At 38.8% G+C, this 21,932-nt stretch overlaps 1 protein-coding gene across 1 annotated transcript in view; it reads left to right on the forward strand.

Moving 5' to 3' along the window:
• lars1b (leucyl-tRNA synthetase 1b) overlaps positions 1-21,932 on the forward strand; it is a 29,670-nt gene that overhangs the window by 6,452 nt on the left and 1,286 nt on the right. Inside the window, exons 12-31 of the mRNA XM_028594824.1 lie at positions 734-810; positions 1,138-1,191; positions 1,337-1,477; positions 1,628-1,705; positions 1,920-2,005; positions 2,571-2,636; positions 2,874-2,956; positions 4,264-4,402; positions 4,884-5,096; positions 5,413-5,470; positions 5,872-5,935; positions 7,346-7,529; positions 9,535-9,625; positions 9,871-10,011; positions 10,815-10,955; positions 16,621-16,731; positions 19,327-19,437; positions 20,353-20,457; positions 21,354-21,449; positions 21,729-21,861. Coding sequence (XP_028450625.1) covers positions 734-810; positions 1,138-1,191; positions 1,337-1,477; positions 1,628-1,705; positions 1,920-2,005; positions 2,571-2,636; positions 2,874-2,956; positions 4,264-4,402; positions 4,884-5,096; positions 5,413-5,470; positions 5,872-5,935; positions 7,346-7,529; positions 9,535-9,625; positions 9,871-10,011; positions 10,815-10,955; positions 16,621-16,731; positions 19,327-19,437; positions 20,353-20,457; positions 21,354-21,449; positions 21,729-21,861 — 2,172 coding nt within the window. The remainder of the gene's footprint in view (positions 1-733; positions 811-1,137; positions 1,192-1,336; positions 1,478-1,627; positions 1,706-1,919; positions 2,006-2,570; positions 2,637-2,873; positions 2,957-4,263; positions 4,403-4,883; positions 5,097-5,412; positions 5,471-5,871; positions 5,936-7,345; positions 7,530-9,534; positions 9,626-9,870; positions 10,012-10,814; positions 10,956-16,620; positions 16,732-19,326; positions 19,438-20,352; positions 20,458-21,353; positions 21,450-21,728; positions 21,862-21,932) is intronic.

The raw sequence follows: 21,932 nt of genomic DNA on the forward strand, positions 1-21,932 counted from the left end.
AAAATAAAATTGATGCATGTACGTTGTATGGAACCCTGACAACATTCTTCGCAGGTAAAATTAATACTTCCATTAAATTTTGGTTGTTTGACTCAATTTTATAGTATTTGAAAAAAACATGTTTAAATGGTTTAAAACAGCATCCTGACTAAACTTTCACATAAACCAGTCTGTGATCTACTCAAAATCCTCTGATCTTAACTATTAGTCAAAATATGACATCATTTCTGCCTTTTTTTTTTTATCTAAAAAGAAAGGTATAATTTCATTTCAAGTAGGTATATAGACCATGAATTTAAAAAAAGCGTAGAAAGAAAAGTGACAAACGTTTAAAAAAGTACAAAGAAGAAAGTTCATTTTTAATTTTGACCCAGAAGGACAACAAGTTCATGGTGGACGGGAAGACAACACAAGGGTTAATTGGAATTTCCGGATGACTTAAGTTGATCTGCGAAATCTCTTGTATGAAGTGTGTCCATTCTGGTTTTAAGGGTTATGGCGAGCAATAAGCAAGTGTGGCTGGGTCCTGTGACATTCATCAGTTACCAGATCATGTTTATTTGTTCTTCACAGTTAGTTGCTACAGTGTAGCTGCTCGGCAGTTAATGAAATGTGGGGGCAATGAGCAATAGCACTGAATGTGTATAATGTACATTACATGAGAAACCTACTACCTGGTGTGCATAAATACATTTTATGTGTTGGCCTCTTGCTTTGTCCACGGTTTCCTCAGGTACGGGGGTAGTTACCAGTGTCCCTTCTGATGCTCCCGATGACATTGCTGCTCTCAGAGACATCAAGAAAAAACAGGTGACGTTACAAACCTTTTAAAAATGTCTACTATGCTGCCCGCCATTCAGTAAGCCTTTATACCTCAAATGAAATCTACTGCAGAGAAACACAGACAAGAGAGCCCATCTGAAACATCAAATGCAATTTGGAAATTAAGATTTTGCAATGTTGATTTTGAAACAATGAAACAGATTGTCTTATGGAATTACAGTAGTCTGCTGTATTATTTGCTTAAGTTCAGGTTGCCAAAACCAAACCCCTAGTTCTTCAGGATGAACCATTTAAAGATGCATGTAAATTTTTGCGTTTCGTTAATGTAGCTTTAAATGCTTGTATTTTCTAAAGGCTCTACGGGAGAAGTATGGAATCGAGGACAAAATGGTGTTGCCTTTTGAGCCGGTAAGCTAATCAGCAAATATCAGTTTGATTTTTGTCAGGTTGCATTGACTCAACCAATTCAAGTAAAAAAGACACGTGAGAACATATTGAGTTGCTTAATGGAGCCTTAATGTGTGTGTTATGTATATGTGTGTGCACATGTTAGGTCCCCATCATAGAGATTCCAGGCTACGGGAACCTATCTGCTCCTCTGGTGTGTGATGAGTTGAAGATCCAGAGCCAGAATGACAAGGAGAAGCTGGCTGAGGCCAAGGAGAAAGTTTACCTGAAGGGATTTTATGAAGGGGTGAGTCGACTTAGTGGTTAATAAGTTAAAAACAACTGCATAAGTCAGCAAAATGCAACCCCCCCTTGTGGATTTAACTTTTGGTTTGCAGCTTGTGTGATATATCTCCACACTTTAAGGCTAGACTAAATTATTCCTTACTCCTTTCAGATCATGCTGGTTGACGGCTACAAGGGGCAGAAGGTCCAGGATGTCAAAAAACCCATCCAAAAGGTGATGGTTGATAGGGTAAGACAATCTTTGTTTCTAATGCAAAAAAAATAAAGTATATCTGGCACAACAACTTTTAATTGTGACTTTATCTTGGATTGTTTGGTGTTCCTTATGTCTGTGCACTGTTACAGAGTATTTCAGAGGTCATTATATGCCATGTTTGTTAGATGTTTGATCTGTATTTACTATTTACCTGTAATGATGTTGGCACTGTACCAATGTATTACAGGGTGACGCCATGATCTACATGGAACCAGAAAAGCAGGTCATGTCGCGTTCAGCCGATGAGTGTGTGGTGGCTCTCTGTGACCAGTGGTGAGTGCCACGTGAACACTAAAGTCTTTATACTATAAAGCCTAAAGTGTGTTCATTTGTAACAGAAAATGATTTTCCTTAAGTGGATCTGAAGCTGCATGGTAGTGTGATAGAAACTAGGGGAATTTAAGTGAATATTTGTTTTTGTTTTTTATAGTTTTTAGTTAAATGGGCTCATGCTGTGAAACTTTTAATAAATTATGACCAAGATGATTGGAGATGGTCTGTATTTTTAAGCGTAGTATAGGGCTGCACGATATGAGGAAAATATGTGATATGCTGAAATGTTAATAATAAAGTGTAAACAACGCCACCAAAAACAGTTACATTTTAAAGTGCAGTTTTCTACTGATATTTTTTTTAAACTAACTCACTCTCTGAGTGTCTATTGTGATATGTTGCAGCCTTTTGCGAGGTGTATATTGTGGCAGTTGATATTGTGAGGATGATTTAAAAAAAAAAAAAAAAAAAATATATTGTGCAGCCCTATTGTAAAATATCTCATGCCCTTTGGGCTTTCTTTGATTAGCAGATTAGCAGCATGCTAATGCTATGTGTCTTTCAGGTATTTGGACTATGGGGATGCAGAGTGGAAACAGCAGGCCAATGAAGTCCTCACGTCTTTGGAAACGTAAGACACTGACTTCTGACGTATCCAATTCCCTTCCCTGTCATATTTTGCTTTCTGCAGTATTTGTCTGTGCTTTTGGGGCCTACTGTGAAGGTCTAGACAATATAGAATGGAGTGTAGAAAATACATTTAATTTATGTATTGTCTGTTACTATCATGCTGAAAACAAATCTGATTACAAAGTCTCCATCCACTTCCTGTGATTTAATGATCTCTATTTTGCACCACACTACACAGATTTTGTGAAGAGACCAGGAGGAACTTTGAGGCAACTTTGGCCTGGCTACAGGAGCACGCCTGCTCTCGTACCTACGGACTTGGTGAGCATTTGCCTCTATGGTTTGTGTGTATGAATGAGTGTCAGGACTGCAGTATCTGGTAATGTAGGTGACCTATAGAACTCTGTTGTATCATTGCTGTGTATTTTAAAGGTAATATTGTTTCTTGTATTAAGATTAAATGTACCACCCTGCCAAAGATGAACAGGACTTAAAGTTTTTTAAACTAGTATAGTATAGCTGATGTTTTTTTGTCTATAGATGGAGACAGAGGACTAATAATGAAGCACCTAGCAACAGTCTGCCTTTCTGTTTATAAAGGAATGGATGAAGATTGAGGGCCAGCTGGCATACAGTACAGGCCAGTGCAGTACAATCTAGGCCTGTTGTCGACTTTTACTGTAGAAATCTCTCCACACATTTTCAGAAATATGAAGCACAAGTTTCACCAACCAGCATACCAGACATTCTGGTATGCTACCTGCAGGTTGTGCAAATTTCTTTCACTTCTGTCTCACTTGTGGAAGTAAAACATACTTTTAATATTTTCACTGGTTTCCTTAACAAACTAACTAAAATAGTTATACCCTGAAAACTCAAAAGTAAATATGCAAATTAAGTTTGTATTTAGAGTATAAGTGATCACACAAAGTATATACACCTATAGTTATTAATAATAATTTAAAAAATATGTGTAATTATTTGTGTGATATATTGTTTATTCTCTTAAATTCAAATTAATGGAAAAAAGTGTGCTAGAGTAGTTGCTTTTATTTTTCATTCATATTAACATTTCATATTTAATGTTGATCAGATCTCATATTTATGGAGCTACTGGTACTACTCAGGCTTGCAGTAATTTTGTTAGCTAAAAATTTAAATTTGAGGAAAATCAGTGAGTGAAAAAAGAAAAAAACGTTAGTGGTGTCTGTCAAAGCAGCAGGTTAGCCACTTGTGGTTTGGTTGAGTTTAGTTTATTGAACAATACAAGATTTACATCTCCGCTTTTTCCCCCCCCAAGGATAACACAATGAAGCCAAGGACTTCTTCCATTGCTTTAGTGTTTTTCTTGGCACCAGAATGTAACCAGATTGACAGGATGGCAACTGCAACAAAAGATTGTCAGCTCAGAGGAGACAACAATTGTCTTTCTTAGTGTGTGTGTGTGTGTGTGTGTGTGTGTGTGTGTGTGTGTGTGTGTGTGTGTGTGTGTGTGTGTGTGTGTGTGTGTGTGTGTGTGTGTGTGTGTGTGTGTGTGTGTGTGTGTGTGTGTGTGTGTGTGTGTGTGTGTGTGTGTGTGTGTGTGTGTGTGTGTGTGTGTGTGTGTGTGTGTGTCCTGGTTACTATAGGAACACGGCTGCCTTGGGACGAGCAGTGGCTGATTGAGTCACTATCGGACTCCACAATCTACATGGCTTACTACACTGTAGCCCACCTCCTCCAAGGAGGTGTGCTCAACGGACAGGGAGCCTCACCACTGGGCATTAAGTATGGACACAATACACACACGCACACTAGAATAAACAAGGATTAAACCCTAACTGATTCACTCTGTCTCCTCTCCTTCTCTCGTCCTTGTCTTTCTGCCTTCAAACAACCATAGACGTGGTTCACCTGAGGGAGAAAAGACTCCAATTTAAAAACAAAATGTAATCATTTCAAATGAGAGGTGTTGCTTTTCAGACAAAGTCAATTTGTTGCTTGGGAAATTAAACAAATAAATTAAACATCTACTCAATGACAAATGATGCATTTCAGAAACAGTTTAGAAAAATCAATTCATAGCTCAATATTCATTTACAGTAAGTATCCTCAAATCTCTTCCCCAGGACTAAGATAAAATGGCAAAGAGAAGTGAAACACACTCTCATATGCTGCATTTAATTACTTCTCTTTACCTTGCTTCAACCCAATACATCCATCGTTCTACCCTTGACCATTCTTGTCTTTTTTTTTTTTTTTCCCACAGGCCGGAGCAAATGACCAAAGAGGTGTGGGACTTCATCTTCTTTAAGACGTCTCCCTTCCCCAAGACAGACATCCCTAAAGAGCGTCTACAGAGGCTGAGGAGGGAGTTTGAGTACTGGTACCCTGTGGACGTTCGTGTGTCTGGCAAAGACCTGGTGCCCAACCACCTATCTTACTTCCTCTACAACCATGTGGCTATGTGGCCCAAAGACAAGTGAGTGTGCCTGCTTTATTGACCAGTACAAAGAGTAGGAGCGAATGAATGAGGATTAAAAGGCAGGTGTTTTAATTCATAGCATCCAGGTGATTTAAGATCAAGTTATTGCATTAACCATTAATGTGATTAATTGATATGTGATTGATGATAATGATTTTAAACATATCCCCCAGCCTAAATTTTTTCTGCTGTGGAAATAGTAATGGATTTAAAAGGTTTTACAGTGTTACATTTGATTTTATATTAGCGTTTACTTGATAATGATGATGATGATGAAGACGACACTAATGAGAACATTCTCTTTCGTCTACAGTGGGAAGTGGCCACAAGCCGTTCGAGCCAACGGACATCTGCTCCTTAACTCTGAAAAGGTGTGTCAAATACTATTCTGAATACATTTCAATGAATCTCTTATATTGATAGTAAGGTTATAATCTCAGGAGAAAAGGTCTGGTTCCATCTGATGTGGTCGTTTGTCTGGTTTATTTGAACATTAAATAACAATATTAACCTTGTTATATTTGACAGAAAACCTTTTGTATTTAAACACTTCTCTTTGTATGTGCCAGTAATTAGATAAAGTGTTTGATGCTGTTAAGAATTTTAATTACTCTGTGCTGTTGACTTGTTTTTCTTTTTTCCTTTTTTTTTTTTTTTTAAAACACAGTCTGCTATTCAATGGTTTTATTTCACTAAGCTTTATAATGAACTTGTGTGGGTGGGCATGCTTGAAAGAGTCAGGCTGCTAACATCTGTTTTTTCTATTCACCAGATGTCCAAATCAACTGGAAACTTCCTCACTCTCTGCCAAGCCATTGACAAGTTCTCAGCAGACGGTACACTCAATTTCTTCTTGATTTATCTCCCTTCTGCATTATGTTTCTGATCCTTTTCGCTCTTATCTCGGTCATGTTTTATTTAAACGTGGGAGACAAAACTCATCAGGTGTATGTTTCGAACAGATTACAAAGTCTTTTCATAGTAAATGGGCCATTACACTTATTATACATAATGGAATAATTATACATCCTTTATCCTGTGCTGAAGATAATTAGAAAACGCCCCATCTTCATAAGATAGCTGAGGTGTTGATATTGGGTGCTATGAGCTATTGGGTATACACTGGATGGATCACTTATACTGCTCTGTAAGTAATTAGTTTCTGTATAATAATGTATGCTTAAATCAAAGTGTAACCAGCAATGCAGTGTATATTCACCATGATCTCTCTGTCAGAAACAACTAATTTGAGGTACAGCAGCTTCATGATATCATTGCAATAGAAGTGTTCTTATCACTTGTGCCAGATTTGCATGATTGCCTTTCCAAAAAAGCACTACCGCCTTTTGGTCTCTCCACAGGGCAACAAGATACTGAGGAAAGAAGAAAAGTATAGACTCTAAATTAAATATTTATAGGAACTTGAGAGGAAGATTTTCACTAAGGAGTAGTGAGACCAAGAATGACTTGATGTACAGTGCCAGAATGTGTTTCTGAAAGTGTAATTTAAAACAAAAGCCATATGTTCGGGGGGTACTGTGAGGCATAATTAATATATATAATCCATTTTGGAGAATTTAAGTATATGTATGTATGTATATATATATATATATATATATATATATATATATATACATACATACATACATACATACATACATACATACATACATACATACATACATACATACATACATACATGTTTATTTGTTTTTCTGTCTGTGTTTTCCAACTATTGTTTTCTGATCTTTTTCATCTATACCTGGTAGGTTAACCCTTGTATCCCTCCTGCCCTCAGTATACCTCAGGATTAGCCGATCCATCCTTTTTGTTTGTTGTTGGTTATTATATCTACCCTCTGTTTTCTTTATGTTCTGAACGAGCTGAATAATGCATAGATGTGTCTGGTGTATCTGTAGAAGCTGTCCTGCTGTGGGATGAAATGACAGCCGATAGATGAAGGAAAGTTGAATTCCTGTCTAAGAGCTTGTGGGGAATGTCTGCTGGGTATTTAAAGTTTTCTAGACTGGAGATTTCCACAAAGCCTCAGAACTTGACCTGGTTGTCTAAATATTTTGAAGAAGAGAAATGAAGTGCTAGGTTTAGTGTTTACCGATTGAGGGTATAGTTTGATATTTGGATGTTTTTGCTCTGACAAATTAACTACAAATCACCTTCCCACGTGTTATATTACACCTGTTCTGTCTTCCTGCTGTTTTAACACACCTATAAATTTCCTCTCCCAGGTATGCGTCTGGCTCTCGCCGATGCTGGGGACACAGTGGAGGACGCCAACTTTGTAGAGACTATGGCTGACGCTGGCATCCTACGCCTCTACACCTGGGTGGAGTGGGTGAAGGAGATGATTGCCAACCAGAACAATCTGAGGACAGGACCTGCAGACACTTTCAACGATCGGGTCTTTGCCAGGTAGATGCAGGAATTCATCTAAGACAGGGTGGTATTGCTGGTACCAAGATATACAGTATAGCTCTCATAAATTATTTAGGATACCACATTAAACAAGGCCCTGTACATGGGAGACAGGGAATACAAAGCTGAATTTTATTTGTGATAACTCCCCATCCTTGAACAACGGAGTGTTGTCAGTGGATGTAGGAATAGATATGAGGAGCATGAATTTGTAGTTAAATTGATAGAGGATTTTGAGCCAGAAATAGTGTTTTTATTTTTATTATTAATCGATCAATTATTAAGTCTTTGAAGTGAAAAACCCAAAGCTGTTTATTTACTATTGAAATGAGGTGGGGAAATGCTGCAATTGCCCACATTGGTGAAACTGAAACATACAAATGTTTGGAATTCAAAATATCAATTAAGAGATTCATCTATTATTAAAATTGTTTTTATTTTTTAATCAACTACTCAGTGGGTCTACAAATCATTTCAACTCTAGTCTATATTGAGCAGAAATAAAATGTTGGTTCCCTGTTTAGCACTGGTCAGAAAAATCGGTTTACGTACAAGGTCGTAAAGTGGAGAGAGATTCATTTGATTAAGATGTTCTATTACAGTGTATTTTGTGACCTTAGGTGAATTGAGTTTTTTTTAAGGTAAAAAATAGGATATTCTGTGTGGCCAGTTGGCACTCAAAGGCAAGAAAACTAGACGAGTAGAAGTAAGCCAGTCCTTCAGAGTTTGTATGGTTCCCCTTAAGTGTGATTTATGCTTCTGTGTTTAATCGACGCTGTGGCTACGTACGTAGGTACATGGAGACACGGCCCCTAAGCCGGACCCTACGCTGTAGGCTGACGTGCACCTCTCGAAAAAATTTAACTACACGTCGCAGTGACGCACGTCTTTCAGCTGTGGCTTGGTAGTGTTGCATTTCCCCCTACTCATTTCCTGGTTCTCCTTCTCCATAAACATGAAATCAAGGACAGGGTTAACTTCCTGCTACAGATTTCCCACCTTGGTCAGAAAGCACAGGGGAGACACTTTGTTTCTCTCACTATACCGCTAGAGTCGCTACTCGCTCTGAAGCTAATCACAGTCACTCTCTCACTCGCTCTACCACACACTCCACACACACACACACACACACACCGGCCTTGCTATTCTCATAAAGAGATTGACGCACACACCAACGCACAAGTATAAACTTCAGGCCACTTAACGTAGGCTACGGCGAAAGCTCTGCGTGGAGCCTCTGCAGGAACATAAATCACGCTTTAGGGTGTAACAATTTATCTAATCCCAATCACGATGTCACTATGTGCAATTACATAACTGCAAAAATTGTGCGATTTGAATAAACAAAAAGGTGTGCTATGCGCGTTAATCTGCCCTCTGAATTGCGCAACCCTCGTAACAACAACAACAAAAGATATGACCAGTCAGTCTGTTTAGACAGTAGTGTGTGTGTGTCACATGAGTATCGGAAGTGTAGAGGATTTCAGAGCATGCAGACTTTAAGAGGTTGTACAAATTATATTTTAATTAACATAGTTATCACTAGTTATTTTATTACACCCATCTTAAATGTCATTGTTTATAAGGGCATAAAAATGTATTATTTTAATAATAATAACAATACATTTTATGTGTACTGTTGAGCAAAGCAAAAATGTCTATTTTGAAAAGATAGCTTTTTGTTATTTAATTTAGTAAAATAGTAAGTTATTTAAAAAAAAAATTTTATTTTATTTATGTATGTATTTTTCGTTTAACTTTGTATGTTCAAGTTGAGAAATACACATTTCAAAATATTAGTATTTGGTGCATTTCCTTGATAATCAAGCAAGTAGACCCGTGATAACATTATATCGTAATCACAGTATTGTAAATTGCTATATAACTTTTTCTCCAAATTGTGCAGCCCTATTCCCCTTCCATTTAGACTCTCAGTGCTGAAAAGTTCATGATAAACTGGCTTGCAGAGTGATTGCAAGGATTTTGTGTCCTGTCTGTCTAGCGAGATGAACGCAGGCATCTTGAAGACAGAGCAGCACTATGACAGGATGATGTACAAGGAGGCTCTGAAGAGTGGCTTCTTTGAGTTCCAGGTAAGTAAAATGTCCATTATAAAAACCACACTATAATTTACACTTAATCATTTTTATGTCTTCCAAGACAAGCATGCTTTTCATCCTCCATAAGCATTTTATGATGATATTATTATGAATACTGCAGTAGATGGAGCATAACATGACTGAGGTGGTGAATTCGCTGGCCTGAAGATGGTGTCTGGGATAATGTAGAAATCACATATGTTGATGACCTTTTAAACTGTTGTTGTCTATGTATGCAGGCAGCCAAAGATAAGTATCGTGAGCTGGCTATTGAGGGCATGCACAGAGACCTTGTCTTCCAGTTCATAGAGAGACAAACTCTGCTGCTGGCCCCCATCTGCCCACACCTTTGTGAATACACTTGGGGTCTGCTTGGCAAGGTAAGAAAATATGGATTTATCAATAAGAAGATTTTGAAAAGAAAACACAAATTTGTCATCATAACGTGGGTTTCATGTTCTGAGTTGCATGTGCCTTCTGACTGTGAGTTCAAATGTGACTTTCGCCCTAGTTCCTTCTGTCTATTGTGTTTATCTTGCGAGTAAAAGAGAAATACTGTGAAAGAAACATGTATTCTTCCTGTGTTCATTTACATTCATAAATACACCTGGGATCAACAAGCTGAGATAACCTACTTCATGTAGGTCTGCAGTAGTGCTTTTCCCAGTGCTCATTTACTTGTGTGAAATGGCTACTAACACACACATTCCCTCTGTTGGTGTACATGTCCACCAGGAGCCTATCTTCACACTATGGGCTTCTTTTTCTCATCAGTATGAAAATAATTCACTCACTGTTGCACACTCCCAACTGCACAGAGAGCCAAGAATATTTTTAACACTTAAATTTATGAATATGAAAGAGTGCTGCTGCTCTGGAGATGTTTTTTCCGGTTGTCGCTTAGCAACAACAAAAGCCTAACAACTAGTGTTTTTTTTTTTTTTTCAATGTGTTTGGCACTGCTAGCTAAAGAGCTACAGTAAAGAGGCACTCAGTGTTCCACACATCAGTCTGGCATTCTGACACATAGTAAATATGGCATGTGTCTTGTTTTGTTATGAAGGTGGTGTGACCTTGCTGTGTAGTTTGGATTCTAAAGCTCCGGTGGACCTCAAACTGTTTCAAAGTCTTTCCTCTTCACTCATCCACAATCACTTCTTTCCTATCTCTCTTTTCCTTATAGACCAGTTCTCTGATGAAGGCATCATGGCCTGTGGCGGGTCCGGTAGACGAGATTCTGATTCGTTCCTCTCAGTACCTGATGGAAACCGCACATGACCTCCGACTGAGACTCAAAGCGTACATGCAGCCCCCCAAAAACAAAGTAAGAAATGTGTCTGTGTTGTTTCACATGCTTCACTGCCACTGCACTTCACTACTGTAATAGCATTTTAAAGTAATTCTGAAAATGAATATTGATTTCAGAATTGATTGCTTTCTTTTTATTGTTTTATTAAATCCAACATTAACACTTATTTCAAAGTGCATTAAGTTTGGTAATTGAATCTGAGGCAGAGTTGAGTCTTTTCTCCCTCAGGTGTTGTTTAACTGTTTTATGGTTCTTTGATGAGGAGCACAATGAGGCAGAAAATTATAAAAACAACACAATAAGAAGAGGGAAAATATCACGAGGCATGCCTAAAGTAGAGTTATTGTTGAATAGCATTTTATCATGTCAGAATCCAGTATACAATCTTTACAATCTATAATATTAGCTGTTTAGAAACGATTACCAGATTTATTTGTTCTTTGCGAATTAAAAAGATCAAGGAGGTATTTACTTTACTAAATCTATACATTTTATGTGCTTGGAATTGTAAAAAAAAAAAAAAAGTATAAAGAGTTACCTTGTTACTGATTGTCATATACCTTCCATTTGAGGACAATGCAGAAAGATTATGTTTTGAACAAAAAATGAGGTCTACTTGAATCCTGCTCTAAGTTTTATAGGAATTAGTATTTTGTGATATTGGACTATATGAATACAATTGACGTGTCTATCCCTTTAAATGCACTTGACGACTTAAGTCTGTGTTGTGTTAACAGTAGGTTAGTAAGTGTATTGTTTGGTAACAGTTTGGCACTTCGATAAGTGGCTGTAGGCAACTGGGAGAAAGGCAAAAAGTATTGACAAGACTTGAGACAGCCAATATCTCAGGCTTCCACACTCCACGATTTGCTTTAAATGTTTTGTTGCCATGGAGGCAAGATGGGGTAAAAGAAGACCGGGAAAGACGGAAGAGTCTGGATGGCACCATCAGAGGACATGCTACCATAATTTTACTTTTTATTTTTTAATTTACAAGACGCGTATGGTTTTGTGAATGTCCTATTAGAATTAATTGATGATCAAATACATGTGGTGATTGATTTTAAGTAGTAGTAGTAGTAGTAGTAGTAGTAGTAGTAGTAGTAGTAGTAGTAGTAGTAGTAGTAGTAGTAGTAGTAGTAGTAGTAGTAGTAGTAGTAGTAGTGGTGGTGGTGGTGTGATGTGCTTTATGCGACCTGTGGGTAAAAATCTTCCTTCACCAACACAATACAATGAACCCCTCAGTAACGTGAATGACACCAAAAAACGTAGTGTTCTGCAACAGCATTGTAAAGGTTGAATAGGCGTGCATAGAGTGCAGGAATAGAGTAGTCTTGACAGGTGTCACATCTTATAAGTTCACGGATTGCCTTCATTGTAGAAGACCATACATACACGCACATGCACACATAATTGCTGTCACTGCACAGAATAAAAGCAAAAACAACAAAGTTTATTAATTTCACCTTTATTTTTACAGGCAAGTCATTAAGAACAGGTTTTTATTTACAATGGCAGCCTGACAAGTGACAAAACCACTTAGGGGAAGGGAAGGCGGGCAAGGAAATAAAGAACATTAGACATACACACAGTTTGAAATGACATAAAATACAATTTAAAATATAACACGGACAGCATTCAACACGTATAATGAGATAAGTGCACAGGTACATGGGTGAATAAGAAAGGGAGAGCTTCATCGTCAGCTTTATTGTCAGATGTGCTATACATGCATGACGTACGGCACAAATGAAATTTCAGTCCTCTCGGACCCACGGTGCAAAATGCAATAAATAAAAAAAAATAGTTTCCTATACATGTGTTTAGCTGGGAAATTATATGGAAAAACAACTGCATATGTCGGTGAACAAGGATGAGATGGCGTTTTTAAAAGATGAAATGGAAATGAGTGTGTCCAGTTTAGGAATCTTTTGCAGAGCATTCCAGTGGCGAGCGGCAGCAGATTGAAAATATGTGAGACCAGAGGCAGAGTTGGATTTGCGAATGCTTAATTGAATATAAAGTGATGACCGGGTATTGAATGTGACGGACTTTAGCTGCAGTAGGTGACATAAGTAAGGTGGTGATCGGATACTGTAGAGTGGTAGAAAGTGTTGTTTTGATGGAGTGCTATTGCAAGCGCAACCTCTATATATTGTCACCATAATCTAACATGGGAAGAATGGTCATTTGAATGAGAGTGAGTTGGTGAAGTGGTGAAGGTGGAGCGGTTTCTGTAAAGGAAGCTGAGTTTGGCCTTGACCTTAGATTGCAGCTTTGAGATGTGGATGGAGAATGAAAGTGTAGTTTCCAGCCAGATGCCCAGGTATTTATATGAAGTGACTTGTTCCATGGCTAAACTCCTTGCAGGTGTTATTGGTAAGGGCGGAACGAGGCGTGGTACCCTTACGGCAAAACCACATGACTTTGGTTTTGGAGGTATTGAGAGTGAGTTTGAGTTGGGGAAAAAGACAACTGTAATTTAAAGACTCTATCTTGAAGTTTAACTTGAACAATAAGGACCAGTGGCATTAAGAATTGTATCATCAGCATATAAGTGAATGAGTGAATTGCCAGAATCCTGAGGAATGTTAATAATATACACTCACCTTAAAGATTATTAGGAACACCTGTAAGATTTCTCGTTAATGCAATTATCTAATCAACCAATCACATGGCAGCTGCTTCAATGCATTTAGGGGTGTGGTCCAGGTCTAGACAATCTCCTGAACTCCAAACTGAATGTCAGAATGGGAAAGAAAGGTGATCTAAGCAACTTTGAGCGTGGTATGGTTGTTGGTGCCAGACGGGCTGGTCTGAGTATTTCCCAATCTGCTCAGTTGATGGGATTTTCATGCACAACCATTTCTAGGGTTGACAAAGAATTGTCTGAAAAAGGAAAAACATCCAGTATGCTGCAGTCCTGGGGGGCAAAAATGCCTTGTTGATGCTAGAGGTCAGAGGAGAATGGGCCGACTGATTCCAGCTGATAGAAGATCAACTTTGACTCAAATAACCACTCGTTACAACCGAGGTATGCAGCAAAGCATTTGTGAAGCCACAACACGCACAACCTTGAGGCGGATGGGCTACACCAGCAGAAGACCCCACCGGGTATCACTCCTCTCCACTAAAAATAGGAAAATGAGGCTACAGTTTGCACAAGCTCACCAAAATTGGACAGTTGAAGACTGTAAAAATGTTGCCTGGTCTGATGAGTCTCGATTTCTGTTGAGACAGTCAGATCGTAGAGTCAGAATTTGGCGTAAACAGAATGAGAACATGGATCCGTCATGCCTTGTTACCACTAGGCAGGCTGGTGGTGGTGGTGTAATGGAGTGGGGAATGTTTTCTTCGCACACTTTAGGCCCCTTAGTACCAATTGGGCATTGTTTAAATGCCACAGCCTACCTGAGCATTGTTTTTGACCATGTCCATCCTTTTATGACCACCATGTACCCATCATCTGATGGCTACTTCCAGCAGGATAATGCACCATGTCACAAAGCTCGAATCATTTCAAATTGGTTTCTTGAACATGACAATGAGTTCACTGTACAAAAATGGCCCCCATAGTCACCAGATCTCAACCCAATAGAACATCTTTGGGATGTGGTGGAACTAGAGATGGACCGATACCAGTATCGGTATCGGCTCCGATACTGCTTAAAACGATGGTATCGGTATCGGGAAGTACTGGAGTTTATGCACCGATCCGATACCACGTAATAAAGCCCTAAAGAAAATCTACGTTAAAGTAGTTTATTTATGTTCTTTTTCCGTTATAACTGACTGTCAAACTGGAGAATAAAAGAAAGTTCTTTGTTTGTTCATGTTTTACAAAGAGTTTAACCTGAGCCAGACCGACAACAAAGATAGAAATCATATCACATCCATACAGGGATAGTAGTATACAGCTGTTAAAACATAATAAAATATATGACACACTGGTATCGGATCGGTACTTGGTATCGGCCGATACGCATGTTCAGGTATCGGAATCGGTATCGGGAAGCAAAAATTGGTATCTGATCATCTCTAGGTGGAACTGGAGCTTTGTGCCCTGGACGTGTATCCCACAAATCTCCAACTGCAAGATGCTATCCTATCAATATGGGCCAACATTTCTAAAGAATGCTTCCAGCACCTTGTTGAATCAATGCCACGAAGAATTAAGGCAGTTCCTAAGGCGAAAGGGGGTCAAACATGGTCTTAGTAGGGTGTTCCTAATAATCTTTTAGGTGAGTGTATATGGAGAATTGCGAAGGACCAAGTATGGAGCCTTGGGGGCACCTCTGGTGACCGGGAGAGAATGGGAGAAAAGGTATTCAAATCTTACACGTTGCACCTGGTGAGAGAGATAATTGGAAAACCAAACCCGTGACTGATCAGTGACACCAATGTCTGTATGAGTGGTCAACAGAGTTAAAAGCTTTGGCAAGGTTAATGAATAAAACAGCACAGTGATGTTTGGCATCTAATGCAGATGTAATGTCATTGAGTACCTTTGTAGTAGCTGTAACACAACCATACCCAGAACGAATGCCAGACTGTGCCCCGGGGATTATACCGTTCACATTAAGATGTTTGATTAGTTGTTTGTTGTAGTTGTTTTTCCAGTATCTTAGACACCCATGGCAAGATGGCCTGTAATTGTTTGGGTCAGCCTGATCACTGCCCTTAAACAGAGGAAGCACCATCGCTTCTTTCAAAGCAGCTGGAATTTTAGCTGTACTGAGGGAGAGATTAAAGAGGTCTGTTAATTTTATGAAGCAAGCAGCAATATCATCTGACCTAGCTGTTTATTGGGATCCAGAGCGATCAATTCCTTTAGAACTTCCCCAGCAAGGATGGGCCAAAGAGAAACCGTGAGAAGGTGCACAAGGGCTGGAAGGGCTTCAGGTGCTGTAACGGTGGGATTTAAAGACTCCAAAGCAAAGCCAGAATTTATTAAGGGGAGATTGAAAGCATCAGCCATAGAGTTCTTGTTGGTAACCACTATATTGTCCACTATATCGTCAGGGACAGTGGTACAGGACGTTTTTTTTTTTTTTTTTTTTTTTTTTTTTTTTCTTCGAGTTTTCTTACCGTGTTCCAAAATGCTTTAGGATTGGCATCACGAAGTGTGAACTGCTCTTTAAAGTACCCGGTTTTGCCTACCTCACTGCTTGTGTGGCCTTGTTCCTGATTTGGCAAAATGAAAGATTGTCAATAGCAGAGCATGATTTCTGTGCTTTGCACCAGGCTGCATTTTTTTAGCTAAAGCAGAACTGCTAGATCACGTTTAATCCGTGGACGGATTTTTTTATGCGCAGTTTTTTATTGGGGACATAATTTTTTATCACAGCAGTAAGATGATATCTGAACAACAACCATACATCGTTGACGGTGGGGATCAGGCTAACTCTGTACCAGCTTACATTGGCCAGTTCATGTAAGAACGGTTGCTCATCAAAAATTTTCTAAATAATAATAGTTTAGTATTGATTATGGCAGGCTGTTTGACACACGCAATGAAACAGTGGTCGCTGAGGTCATTGCAAAAAACACCAGATAAGTACATGTGTGGGGAATTTGTAAATGATATCAATGTCAGACAGAAGTCTTTTGTACCTGACTATATGGATATATTAGATGAGTCTGAAATGCTTCTTTTTTTTATACCATTTTCCTCCAACAGAAGGTTGAATCAAAGCCCCCAGCCAAGCCCTCTCACTGCACCATCTACGTTGCCAAGAGCTACCCACCATGGCAGCACAGTGCCTTATCCCTGCTCGGCAAGCACTACAAAGTAAGCAACTAATACAAAACATTCATACACAGCGGTCGTCTTTTACATAATGCAAAAGCACAGGGGTCTATAGCGTAGTGATGGACTGAAATACCTTCCCTATCTTGCAACTGGCGCAGCGCACAGCCTGACACGAGTGTCTTCGCTAGTTTAAGACCGACGCAGTTGTCAATTTCTGCACCTGCGCGCCCCTGGGCGGGCTGGTCTTAAAGGGAGGTGTGTTCAGGTGAATTCTTGGCATATTATATGAATTTAAGGCTTAAATGGTTGTTTAAGTGCTGTGCATTAATGCTGTGCAGTTACCCAGTACATCTCAGACTGTGTTCTTGTTTGTTTGTGTGTGTTATCTACGGTGGCCGAACGGGGGGGCAAACGCCCTGTAACTTCAGAAAACACATGCAAATAGACAAAACACAAGCAAATTAAGAAAACAACTTCATTAATTTGACAACACATGTGCAGCATTCAGCAAACGCGCTGCATATACACACAACACAACCAAATATACAAACGCGCTGCAATTAAAAAATTATGCAAAAAGAAAAGCAAACTCCGAAAAAAGAAGCGATGCAAAAAGAAAAACAACTTCATTAATTTGACAACACATGCGCAGCATTCAGCAAACACAATGCAAATACACACAACACAACCAAATACATAAACGCGATGCGAATAAAAAACAATGCAAAAAAAAAAGCACACAAACCCCGAAAACAAATGCAACAAAAAAACGCTGCATCCAGATTCCACAATGAAAGTTCCAGACCTCTAGAGGGAACAGCTAATCAGCTGGATTTTCGACCCCTTTTCTGCCTTTTTATTAGAGTCGGGTACGGCTGCATAGTAAAAAGAGAACTCCTGTCTCATGCCCTTATTAATAATATAATATATTAGTAATATACAGTCTATGCTCCCGTCTCCGCCGGGAGGCTGGTGCCATGCTCGAGCTTCGACTTTTCAAAATAAAAGCTTGCGTTTGGTCGGCTCGTCTTCCTTTGGTGTTTTGGATGTTTTTGAACTAAACAGTACGGCAATCATGCTAATGAATACAATAACTTTTATGTGCAGGCTGGATTTATTCAGTTTGATAAATCCCACGGTAAATTGGCTGGTTAACTAAACAGGGAGGGATTATAAATAGTCTGTTTTTTGTATTTCAAAAGCGAATTGCTCCACAATATGAATACAGATTGGTCACTTATTTTGATGTATAATCACAATATTACACTTGAGGGAGGTCTACACTTCAGTGATGCGCTTTCGGACCTAGAAATTAAACCCTCTTATTTAATGTGGCTTAAACAAACGTCAACGTTAAACACTGATGCAGACAGTTTTAAATGTTTTTTATTACCAAGAGTTTACAGACACGTCTCTCTTAGCTTTTCACCTGTGACCCGAGCCGAGACACAACCACCAAACGAGAGAAAACATATCTCAAACATAGACTAAATATTTACAGTCTATGATCTCACCGTTGCACACCGTTCTGAGATTAAACGTCTGTCTCTCTCTCTCTCTCTCTCTCTCTCTCTCTCTCTCTCTAGCTCTCTCTCTCTCTCATAGACTGTTATGCTCTCCCTCCAGCCCAAAAAAATCAGCTGTTCCACTGTTAAGTGTAATATTGTGATTATACAACAAAATAAGTTACCAATCTGTGTTCATATTGTGGAGCAATACGCTCTTGAAATACAAAAAATAGACTATTTAAAATAGTCCCTCCCTGTTTAGTTAACCAGCCAATGTACTGTGGGATTTATCAAACTGAATAGCCTAAATCCAGCCTGCACATAAAGACAAAACTGCTTTGCTTGCTCCATTGTGTTGTAAGTAAGACATCTGCTGAAAAAGTTATTGTATTCATTAGCATGATTGCCGTACTGTTTAGTTCAAAAACATCCAAAACACCAAAGGAAGATGAGCCGACCAAACGCAAGCTTTTATTTTGAAATGTCGAAGCTCGAGCACGGCACCAGCCTCCTGGCTGAGACCGGAGCATAGACTGTATATTACTAATATATTATATTATTAATAAGGGCATGAGACAGGAGTTCTCTTTTTACTATGCAGCCATACCCGACTCTAATAAAAAGCCCGAAAAGGGGTCGAAAATCCAGCTGATTAGCTGCTCCCTCTAGAGGTCTGGAACTTTCGTTGTGGAATCTGGATGCAGCGTTTTTTTGTTCCATTTGTTTTCGGGGTTTGTGTGCTTTTCTTTTTGCATTGTTTTTTATTCGCATCGCGTTTATGTATTTGGTTGTGTTGTGTGTATTTGCATCGTGTTTGCTGAATGCTGCGCATGTGTTGTCAAATTAATGAAGTGGTTTTTCTTTTTGCATCGCTTCTTTTTTCGGGGTTTGCTTTTCTTTTTGCTTTTCTTTTTTAATTGCAGCGCGTTTGTATATTTGGTTGTGTTGTGTGTGTATATGCAGCGTGTTTGCTGAATCCTGCACATGTGTTGTCAAATTAATGAAGTTGTTTTCTTAATTTGCTTGTGTTTTGTCTATTTGCATGTGTTTTCTGAAGTTGCAGGGCGTTTGCACCTGTCGGCCACCGTAGTTATCTGTCTTTTTTTATTTCTTAATTTCTATCCAGAGCAACAACGGGGCCCTTCCAGACAACAAAGTGATAGCAAGCGAGTTGGGAGCCCTGCCTGAACTGAAGAAATACATGAAGAGAGTCATGCCCTTTGTAGCCATGATCAAGGTAAATCTGGAGAAAGTAAGGGTGATAGTGTAGTAGCATCAATGTAAAGGCACATCCTGACCGTTCGCCATCCTTCTATACCTCTAACATGGGCAATCAATCAATGCATAATTGTCATTTTTATGAGATTTAAAAATAAATAATATAAATATTTAATTTATTAATGCCACCATTCTACACATATTTGCCCTCATAGTTCTTTCTGTGTTTTTTGTGTTTGTTCAAGTTGAGTTTGTTTACCGCCTAAGAACTGGACAAGCTCTGCGTAGCTTATCTTTTGTTCTGTGCACAGCTCTGCTTCTGATTGGTCCAAAGTCTTCCCTGGTTATTCTGTTAAAAGATTGGAGTCTGCATCTTCAAAAGCTGTTTTTTGTATTATTTTTTTTATTCTTCTTTGTGGTGAATAATGACAAACTGTAGCCAAAACTGAACAACAGTGTTACATTAAAATTCCAAAGAAATGTCTGGAATACTTTTATTGATTGAAAGACTACAAAACACACTTTTTACAAGCTGTCTCAGCTTGTTCTTATGTTTGTTTGCCAAGTTATTTTTCCCCCCCATCAACAGCTTGGCTGCACATCCATATGTCTTTGTCCAAAATTCTTATTCTCACCTTTCACAATTTGGAAGGAATAACTGCTTTTTTCCTCCAATAATGTCATGGTGGCAGCATTAGCATTACAATGAACTTTCTTCATAATGCTGAAAAATAAACTAAAACCTTATTTCTTCGATAGGTGACTTAAATATTTCTTTTCCTCATATTCTTCTGCTGCTTGTTTTTTTCATTTAAAAAATGAAATCCAAACATGTTAACTTCCTGTTTATTCCTCAGTACAGTTCATGTCCATCATTCATGCTTGTATTGTGTGATTGCTTCTGACTATTTGAGTTCTGCTTTGTGTTCTGTAGGAGAGCCTGGAGAAGAATGGGCCCAGAGTCTTGGATCTGGAGCTGGAGTTTGATGAGCGGACAGTTGTGATGGAAAATCTGGTCTACTTAACCAATTCTCTAGAGGTATGTTTTGTGATCCAGCGCTCCTAAAATCCTTAAATGGCTTTTAAGGATGACCCCACAAACAAAAGTGTCTGTCCCAGCCAGAAAGAAAACCCCTGATGTGTCTACATTTTTGTGAGTCCAGAGTAAAAAACTAGTGATCTTACACTAAATTAAACTCCCAACAGTAAAAAAACAAAAACGAACATTTCAGCTTTAGTAGTATATTATAATTCAGTATCCTCTTAAATGTGAGCAATAAACAGAACAGGTTCACTTGGTTACTATCTGTTTGGCTTTACACTGTTGAGCTGTAACATGCAGTTGCAGCATTTTGGTTTCCTCAAAAACACCTCCGCTTTAAAGCTGAGTTTCGCCACTTCTGTGAAAGTCATTTGAGACAATCCTGAGCCCTGTAGTCAGTCATGAAAGCCCTTAGTACTTGTGTCTGCACAGAAGCTTAGCCTAGTCAAAATCTAATACCCAAGCTAGCTTTTGTGAAACTAATACAGATTTAACCACCGAAAGAAAACTGTACATAATCTGCATCAAACTATACCCTGACTCCCAATTCCCATGTTTCGGATAGATCATCGCTAAAGATAAGCTTCTTTTGAATGGGCTTCAACTGATTTGAATGATACTCCACCTTAAATCTTTTTTTTTTGGAGAAACAAACACTGCAGGCAAAACCTTTTCTTACTTGTTCTTTGTTACTCTATGCAATCTCAAACTGAAAAACCATCCCTGATTTGGAATGTGTGACAGATTAGCGTAAAGCCAGATGTTACGTCTCTGATCTCTGCAGGAGCCTGGTTAACACCATCAGCATTTGCCAGTGTGCATACCAAACACACCTGTATACACACTATCTGGTCTGAGCTGCTAATAATGGATCTTTATCACATCCTCTACAGTTGGAAAAAATTGATGTCTTGTTTGCATCTGAGGCTGACGAAAAAGTGAAGGAAGACTGTTGCCCAGGGAAACCATTCAGTGTTTTCAGATCAGAGGTAAATGTATTGGGCTGTGTGTTGGCTGCTGTGTGAGAAGACAGGTGTACACTTTTTTTCAGTCACCTATTTAGCTTTTCAGCTTTTACACATTTTTTTTTCTGTTTTTCTCATTCATAATATGTTCATGTTTTTGTGCATTTGTTTCTCTAGGTGCTTTTTTAACCGTGTGCGTCCCATCTGCAGTAGTGTTTGTGCGTCCCTGATGAACAAAATGTTTGTTTGTGCACTCAAATCAAATTAAATTGTGTGTTTTGTGTCGTGCATCTGCTTCCCCAGCCTGGAGTGTGTGTGAACCTGGTCAACCCTCAGCCGTTCAATGGCCTGTTTTCTACAAAGGTTGACATTCGACAGGGGGACAACGGAGACAGCATCATCCGTAGGCTAGCCAAGGTCAACAGACTCATTAAAGGTTGGTAAGATAAAAGGATATACAGCAGAAATTCATAAACAATGGTTAGGAACCCAAAATAGGCCTTTTAA

The sequence above is a fragment of the Perca flavescens genome, chromosome 13, assembly GCF_004354835.1.
Source record: "Perca flavescens isolate YP-PL-M2 chromosome 13, PFLA_1.0, whole genome shotgun sequence".
NCBI classification, from domain to species: domain Eukaryota; kingdom Metazoa; phylum Chordata; class Actinopteri; order Perciformes; family Percidae; genus Perca; species Perca flavescens.